The sequence below is a fragment of the Trichoderma ghanense genome (genome assembly GCF_004382785.1).
Source record: "Trichoderma ghanense strain CCMA-1212 chromosome Unknown scaffold_13, whole genome shotgun sequence".
Classification (NCBI taxonomy): domain Eukaryota; kingdom Fungi; phylum Ascomycota; class Sordariomycetes; order Hypocreales; family Hypocreaceae; genus Trichoderma; species Trichoderma ghanense.
In genome coordinates this window covers 227,346-236,406 of record NW_027395676.1, presented here as the reverse complement: position 1 = coordinate 236,406, position 9,061 = coordinate 227,346, and the positions used below count along the sequence as shown (strand labels likewise).

The 9,061-nt window shown below is 57.0% G+C and overlaps 1 protein-coding gene across 1 annotated transcript; it reads right to left on the bottom strand.

The window, feature by feature from the left end:
• Positions 1-891: 891 nt before the first annotated feature.
• Positions 892-5,581, bottom strand: CCMA1212_008716 (uncharacterized protein; the record flags this gene model as incomplete). Its single annotated transcript, XM_073705833.1, has 4 exons — positions 892-1,257; positions 1,369-2,452; positions 2,576-4,637; positions 5,575-5,581. 4 exons carry the CDS (start codon positions 5,579-5,581, stop codon positions 892-894), a joined length of 3,519 nt encoding a protein of 1,172 aa, XP_073555559.1.
• Between the last annotated feature and the right edge of the window lie 3,480 nt (positions 5,582-9,061).

Sequence of the window (9,061 nt, the reverse complement as noted above, 5' to 3'; positions counted from 1 at the left end):
CGAGAGGATGAAAAAAAAAAAAAAAGTCAAATTTCAAGACCAGAGCTAAGCTCGAGTTGAGGGGAGTAGATCGAGAGAACAAACCAACAGAACATGGAAAACCCCCGGAACTAAACCCTGGTGAATCTCATGTGTGATGGAAAGCACATCCTTCTTCCAGAGCTTGCTCAGGAACCCAGCTCGGGTCAGCACCATCTCGACGTCATCATACTTGTACATGGCCCTCGCTGCCAAAGCTTCAGCCAAAGCTTCAGCAAGCGCTTACGGGGTGCATTGTGCCAAACTCAGTGCCAGAAACAGTCAACAAATCTCCATTTGTATTAGTAGTACTAGTAGTGAGTGTTGCTTTTGCCCTACCAAATCGCCGTCTAGTTCCATCTGCCGTTCCCCGTCCGCCGCTGGCACGTCAACTCCAGCCATTCTGACCAGATAGATCGCCAACCATCTCCCACCACCGACTGCTCAAAAGACAAAACGCCTCCGTGACGGAAGGGTATCCATAACTCAGGGCCTACCGTACGCCCGCTTCGCGCCACCCTGTCCCAAATCCTGGTATATGAAGCAAACCGAAACGACGCAAGAAACAGACTGAAAGTCAACGAAGCAAGTGGGATAAGCCACTGCAAAAGACAAAGGAAAATCAGGTGCCGAGAGGTGTCGAGTAGACCATCTGATCATTAATAGAGGGTATCGGGAGCTGAATGAAAATAAGGGGTATCGGAGGTGCGGATGTTGGTGGCCATGGAAAGGGAAGTGCCACGTGAAGCTCAAGTGTCCCGTTCCCTGCCCAATCCCGAGTGACAAAGGAAACAAAGTAGTAGAGAGAAATAAGATACAGCAGAAGAAGAGGGTGAATCAGCCCGTCAGGGTCATGATCGAGAGGCAAGCGTGCTACGTCTTCTTCTTGCCTTGGTGTGACTTCCATTCGGCTTTGGTCACCTTCATCAACAGATCCTCGTCCTTGATGGGGATCCACGACGTCAAGGCCTTCATCGCGTTTTCAAAGTCAGAGTCCAGCAGCACCTCGCGAAGGGCCTGGATCAAGGCAGCGCTCGTGGCGTGCAGCACGTCGAGTCCGGTGGGCGGGCTTGCGTCGGGGTCGGCCGCACTGAGAGGCCTGTTCGGTTCCGCGGCGCTGTCTCCCAGCAGCAGGAAGACGTCCCAGACTCGCAGCTGAGCCGGGAAGGGGATGGAGAGGTTGAAGAGGGTGAGGTACCATCGAGTGCCGTATGCTGTGATATCTACGCTGAGCTCGGTCTGCACAAGAAGGAGAAGGAAAAGGGCACGGTTAGAATAGATTCAAAAGAAGAAGAACCCCCCCTCCCCCCCTGGGGGATACGCTATTTCTTTGCCATTGTCAAAACTCACCAGCCTCTTGGCCACGTCCTTATTCAGCCAAGTCTCGTTAAACTCGTGCAGCGCCTTCATCAGGCCCTCGAAGCCTGGGCGATACAGCCGATCCAGCCCCCGCAGCTGCCACAGGCGCACCAGCATGACGAAGCACTTTTCCTCGTCAAAGTAGCAGAGCAGCGTCGCCGCCAGGGACGCCATGCCCTGGACGTAGCCCGTGGCCGGAAAGTAGATGGACAGGCAGTGCAGGACGCGGAACAGCAGCCGCTGGCCGCCACGGTACCGTTTGCGAAACATAATGTGTCGGCTAATGGTCCGCGGCACGTCGAGATCAATCTGCACGTCGTCCGGCGAGCTCTGCTCCAGCAGCCGGCGAAACGAGGCGACAATCTGCTCCTCCGTGGGATAGCCCCCGTGGTCCGCGGCGGAGCTGGCCAGAAAGGACCACCAGGCGGCGGCGCGCCAGCGGTCGGGAATGCCCTTCCACGTTCGCTCAATGAGCTTAGGGTTCTTCCTGTCAAACTCAAACTCCATGCCCTCGCCCTGGCCGCCCTTGCGGACGACCTTGGCCATCTTGCGCCACTTCTCCGACCTCTCCCATTCCTTGCGCTTGAGCGCTTCCGATATCCTCTCAATCTGCGCTTCCTCGGCGGCATCTTGGAGGCTGGTCGGAAGCGTGAGCATGTCGCCGGCTTCATCCAGCCATCGCCGATCGCGGTTATGGGGTAGCAGGTTGCTAGCCTGTCGAATGACGGATCGCGACGAGCGCTTCGAGGCCGTCGACAGTTCCGAGGCTTGGGTGTTGAGCGACCTTGCCGACAATTTCCTGCTGGGACCTAGAGGCGATAGGCCGGCCGTCTCTCTCTTCTGCAGCCTTCGCCGAGACGAGAACTGGGCCGACTTCATCTCTGTCGGGGTGCCGAGCCGTGATCGGGGCGCGGTGATGAAGCCATAGCGATCCACGTTGGCGCCGTCGACGTCTTCCCAGTCCTCCAGGCCGCCCGCAAGCTCCGTCTCCCGTCTGTAGTCAAGGTGCACCGAAGAGCTCGTCGACCGGACAGATCGCGGAGTCCCCCAGGTAGGGACAGGAGGTGGGAGGATGCTACAAGGCGACGACAGAGGCGCAAAAGCCGTTAGCTACAAGATGCACAGAAACAAAGAAGCACTCGGGCCCGACACACACACGCGCGCGCGCGACGCCGGGAATCGTCAAGGGAATCCATACGAGTCATTCCCATCGTCCTCTGCTGGGACCTCTGGGGTAGGCTCCAAGGGTTCGCAGTACGAGCGCCTTGCGCCATCCTCCCAATTGATGGCATCGCCAACCCCATAGAGCGATCTCACCTTTTGAGATTCCTTGTCGACGTCGGAGGCTAAAAGGCGGATGTCGGGCGGCGGTTGAGCGCGGGGCACGAGGCTGGGGTTGGAGGCAGAGGCAAAAGCAGCGGCAGCGGCCAAGGACTCGATGCGGTCGACGCTGGTGCTGCTGGATCGTGCATGGCTGTGGGTGGGCGTGGAAGGGGCAGAGACATTGCCTCCGCCGACGTCGTTGGTCCCGTCGAGGCCCAGCGCTCCGGCGCGTCGCCCCCCGAACATGATGCTGCCGCGGTTCGAGAAGGACAGCGTGGCCATAAAATCATCCTCGAGCAGGCTGTGGCTCGGGATGCAGATGCCCAGGGGCGCAAAGCCGTCGTCGTCGTCGTCTTCGCGGTCGTCGTCGTCGTCGTCGTCGTCGTCGGCCGGAGAAACTGCGTCGCGAGAGGCTGAAGGGGCCTGTGACGGCGGGAGAGACGACGTTTGTGCAATCGACGACCGCAGCGGCTGCTTTTGAGTGGAGGCTGGCTGCGAGCCCCGCATCAGGGGCTGCATTGGCGCGTTGGCGGCAGTCGATCCCTCGTCAAGTGCCAGGGCTTGCAAGGCTAATTTCCCCTTTGCCGATGCAGAGGAGCAGACGCTAAGGCGCTTGAAGATGCTGTGTCTCTTGGGCGAGGCTGGCGACAACGACGGGGGCGGCGACTGCGACTGCGGCTGCGACAGAGGAGGAGGTGAAGGAGATTGCGAGGGCGGCGGCGGGGGATGGCAGGGCGGAAGAGGTTGAGGGCGACTCGGTGCGACGGCGGCGGGATAGAGTTTGGCGAGGGCAGGAAATGACGCTGCGCCCGACGCGGCTGGCTGACCGACAGCTGTCTCACTTGGCGAGCTCTGCCAACCAGCCGGCACTGGGCCGATGGCTGCTTCGTGCTGAGGGTGAGCTTGTGAGACGCGATGCCGTGCGACGACGTCGACCTTGCTTGGCCTAGAAGGGACCGAGCGCGTGGTGCTGCCGGCAGAGGAGTCGCTGTCCTCTGCCAGCTGCTTGCCACCTGACTTGCCGCCTTGCCTGCCCTCCTCCTCCTCCTGCTCCTCCTCCTCGCAGTCCTCTTCGTAAATGGTGGCTGCCGAAGTCGGCGTCGGGGCGTGGCCAGAGTCTCTCTTCCAGCTCTCGCGGACGAGCTTCGCCTGCCGGACTGGCGTGGGCGCCCTCAGAGCCGGGTGCTGCTCGGTGGGCGGTGGAATGGACGGCAGCGAGAGCTGCGGCGGCGCAACCACCACCAGGTTGGGCGAGTACAGAGAGAGGGCGTACAGAGAGGGCGACGGGGAAGGGCACGGAGAGGACGCCGACGACCGGATCGACAGCGTGCGGATGGTGTTGCGGGAGGCGCTTCGGGAGGCGCTCCTGGGCGGCAGCGGGATGGGCGGCTCTGCCTGGACCGTCTTTTCGTAACGGAGGCTGATGATGCTGCTGTCGCCGGACCGTCGCGATCGGGAGCTGGACGGACGGAGGGACGTGATGGCCATGGCTCTGTCGGGACGTGGCAGAGGCGCCGCTTGGCTGCGAGGGCCTTGTTCTTGTCCCCGAGCCTCAGACTGAGACTGAGACTGAGGGCGAGACTGTGGACGACCTGCCGGATACGGACTGCTGCCAATGGCGGTGCCGTGCAGGGCGGTGCTGCTGATGATGGCAATGGCGTTGATGCTGAGGCCGGTGCTCTCGGTGCTGTGCGAGCGGAAGCCCCGAGTCCAGCGTCGGAGCAGCTTGGCGAGGCGTGAGGCAGCCAGCTTGAACGAACTGACCGAACCGAACGATCGCGAGCTGCGATTGCAGAGCCGAGGATCGGGGGTGATTATTAAGGGGGCGCTCGAGTCACCGCCGGACCGAGCAGGAAGGCGAGGGCAAAAAGGCGAGGCAGAGGCGAGCTTTCGGCAAGTCGGCTCCTGCTTTGGTCTTTCCCTCGGGGAGTCGAGAACTGCCGTGGCAGCCTAGTGGTTTGTATCTCGAGCCTTTTTGTGGTAAGACGCGTGTGAAGCGAGAGGCGGGAAGCGAGAATATCGCTGAAGCAGACGAGAGGAGAATGCTGCAAGTGTTCCTGGGCGGCGGGTAATGATGCCTGGGAAAGAAAAAGAGGGCGAAAGGGAGAGTATGTGTGGGTAGTGAATCGAAGTGAAGAAGGGGGAGGACAAGTAGGAGAAGAAGCTGAGAACGGGGGTGGAAGCGCGTGTCGGCGTTGAGTCGTGGCTCTCGTCAAGTCATAAAGTCGTGGCTGCTGTGAACGAAGGGATCGGGCAGTCTGCAGCCCTGGCGATGCGCTGTCACGGCAGGTAGGCAGGATGCAGACAGGTGTGTTGATGCCTCGAAGTCGTGATGGAGTCGTATCAGAGTCGGTGGAGGAGCCCCTCGGATTTTGTATCAGCTCAACTCTCAACCCTGGTTCTGACACGCAAATCGAAAGCCTCAAATAGGGAAGACGGTTGAGCGCTCGAGGGAGATGCTGAGAGTTTATCAATGGGAGCCAGAGGCAAACAGGAGGCAAACAGTCGAACGGCCAGAAATCCGGGGAAGGCGTAACGAATGCCTTGGCTGCGGGCCGCCGTTTGTCTGCGCCGTCTAGTAGCTGATCTAGAGATGATGCCCCTTGCATACAAGGTCCTCATCAGCCGTCATGGGGCTTCCCTACTAGGTAGGACTCAGTCAAGTAGCATCAGAGAGGTCATGAACCAAGGCAAAAGCAAGATAGAGCTGAGACATGTGTCTTGCACGCGACAGCGAATCAGAGTTGCCCACAGCTGCAAGAGTCTGACTGAGCTGAAAACCCATCAGACGGGAATGGGAAAAAGGAAAGAGGAGAGAGAGGAACGGGCTGCTCTTTGTACTGATGGGCAGCGTCTGTCTGTCTGTCTGTGTACGAAGCATCGAGTGTGGTGATAGTCTCATGCAGGTGCAGCAGCTTGATGGACGGGGATGGACGGGTGCGACTGTGGGTGGTGGTGCTTGTGTACCAGCCTTGAGCGGCCATGATACGATGTGCTACTACTGCACTTGCTTGAATTCTTGCCCTTTCTCTTCGATTGTCTCTCTCCAATAGGTGCCAACTTCATCTACTGCTTCTACGACTATTTGATAACCACATGTAAGTGCAGAATTTGCCGAACCCAGATGCACGGATTCCACGGCCCCGAGCTTGACGAGCATCCATATGCTTGCATACACCAATCGGGGGATCCACGATGGAGGCACCAACGCTAAGGCAGCACCACCACCACCCACCAGCCCTTCAACAGCTGCAGCGTTCCAATTAGGTTCATCAAGATGCTGGCTAGTGCCGGGAACAGGGATCACAGATGGATCATCGAGGTCCAACTGATGGGACCTGAAGCTAAAAAAGACTCGCCTTTTCCCCAGCCGTCGGTCCACCACCCACTAGAGCTACAGCGGTCTAGCAGCAGAGCCGGTGCTCGTTAGCGTCCAGCGCCTCGGTCAAGAGCTGATGCTGGATGGAGCCCAACTCCCGCGAGGCGATGACGAGAACTCTTGGGCCTCAACATGTCCCCCCCCTTGCCAGGCACTGAATTGGCAGCTGTAGCTGATGTTTCGATGACCTTTACCTGGAATGAGATATTTTCCTCATTGCCTCCTTTTCATTTGCTGCAATCAAACCCTCTCCTGTACAATGCACTGTAGCCAAATCTCCCACCGCTTTCCTTCGGCTACCTGCTGTTTCAAGCCCCGTTTGGCGAGAGTGCGTCCTGTCCACATGCAAGCAAACGAGCAGGGGGGGACAGAGCCGGGACATGTCAAATGGCAGGACGCACAAACTGTCTAGATCCGTCAGTCATGTGAAGGGAACCTGGAATCTGCCCATGGCGTTGAGTGTCGAGTACAACAGTTGTGGTGTTGACAGCTGCCGCCTTGGACAGGCTCAGGTTGGCTACACGCAAAGTACCTAGGCACCCAAGGTATTAAGGTACTGAACCATCACAGCCAACGAACAGCTGGGCTACGTACAAGTATTGACATGGACAAAAGAAGAGGGGGAAAACGGACATGGATCGTCAACCACCGAATCATCTCGTATATGCACCCTTGCGTCCGCAGCAAACGAATGAGTGCATATGCAAACTACCTTGACCTGCCTCCTGGCAGAAACAAAGCCGCCACGCAGAAAACTCTCTCTCTCTCTCATGCACTCCGAGAACGGGAGGAAACAAGGCCAGTCCAAGCCCAAGCCTTGGTGCCTGGAACAGAAAGAAAAAAAAAAAAAAGCCCTTTTTCGCTCTACTGGCCCGCGGATGCAGCAACTGAAATGCTAGTTGCATGTGCTACTGCTACTGGGGACGTGAATATCACACCGGCCTCTGCATTTTGCATCTGCATCGCATCGCATCGGCACGCGCGGACAAAGCAGAGGCGGAAGAGGCGAGGATATCGTACTCCGTACAGGCCCGCCTCATGCAAGGGCCGTCACCTTTCACAACGGCCCCTCCCATCCATTCATCCTCCATCGTAGCATCATGGTATATACATTACCTTTGCCTCTCTTGCCGCACCATATGCAAGGTACCCGACGCCAGCAGCGAATGGGGCCCAATCAACCACCACCCGTCGCATACAAGGTAAGGCACTCGACCGTATACGCACAAACAGCAACAAACACACACTCGCTCGTCAAAGAGTCGGGCACAAATAGACTCACACGCACGCGGCCCCTCTCGGAGCAAATCGCCCCTCCTCGTCCTGCCGATTCGCTCGCCTTTTTTCCCACACTCTCCCATCACCACCACCACCGCCACCTTCATCGTCGCCCGTCTCTCATCCGCTTCTTCAGGACCTTTTGCAAAATCTCAGACGCCTTCCTCGCCCCAGCGCCCGGCATCATGCATGCAGCCCCCCAAAAAACGCCAACGCAGGAAATAAGGGGGGAGAGAGCAAACAAAGCTTTCAGCCAGTAATATTCCCTTGTAGAAAGGTATGTATGCAAGGGCGAAGAGGAAGAGGAGGGGGGGGGGGGAAGGGAAGAGATGCTCAGCTCGGCAATCTCTCTCCCGCCGCCGTCTTCTTCCCCCCCCTCACTCTTGTTGAATTGAGTTTCCTGCTTATCCAAATTTTTGCTTGTTCCAGGCGAGCGAACCTTGGGAGAAGGCCGAATGTATGTATCCTCGAGCTTCTCTTGTTGCTCCGTAGCATCCGTCTTTTTGTCTGCTCCAACTTCGGCGGTACTCCGTATCGCCCGTCATCTTGACGGCTTGTGTGGCTCCTTCTTCTTCTTCTTCCCCTTTTCTTTCATTCAGATAACATTGTGTGTTGCCGTCAAGACTCGTTCCCGTCAAATTGGATATGTGACATTCAGCTTTGCTAAACCCATTGCTGCCTGTATTGCATGTCAACCGGTGTAGGTCACGGCTGTGCTACACACTCGGCGCAACCGCCTTGGCTTTCCGACGGTGAGGTGTATTACATAGATCCTCCATTCTTGTAGCATGATTCCAAACAAGCAACTCTTGTCCATCCTTCGTAGTCGCACCAAATCAGCAGCCAGTCGAGCTCCCTCTCTCCCTCCCTCGCTTTCCAGACATCCTCTCATCACTTGTAGGTACCGTAACCTCCAAGGAAATGCAGCCGGCCTCCGTCCTCACCAATCACCGCCATCCAGCTCGCCAAACAACAACCACATGCAAACACCGGCTGCCTCAAATCCTCCTCCTACCTTGACCACTCTTACAATCTTACGACGCACCTACCCTCTCTCAAGTCTCCGGCTCACTGCACATTAAGGGCCAAAGAAAAAAAAGAAAGGAAAAGAAAAAAAAGAAAGGAAAATGAATTCATGCAGCCTATTCCGACTTGATACCAGCCTCTGCCCACCTCAGAAGCAAGCATCATCCCAGCAGCAAACGCACAGCAACACCCGGAATCACACCCATTTTTGCCTTCTTTCTCTTTACAAATCAATGGTTTCTTTCCTCCACGCCCACCCAACCATTCAAGCCAAGAAAAAAAAAACAGAAAAAGAAAAAGAAAGAAATAGAAGATAAAATAAAATAGATCAAGTCACCACCCCCGAGTCGACGTGGCCATCCGAGTGTACCTAGGTAGTAGTAGTAGAGGGAAATCCCGCCAACGCATTGCGTTGCATTCCGCGTTAAGGGGGGGCCCGAAATGCCGACCCGAGCTCCAGGTGTTGAACGGAGGAGCCCAAGGCTGGGAGGGGTGGGCTACGGATCAGGATTCCCCCTTCTCGCCCGAAGTGATCGAGGCTTTGCCCGTTGGATTCTTCTGAAGGATAAACTCCTGGTAGTTCTCCGAGGAATGGCATGGGAAGTTGAGATCGTCCTAATTCTTTCACAACATATATAACATCAAAAACAAAGGAAACGGAGAATTAATTATTGATAT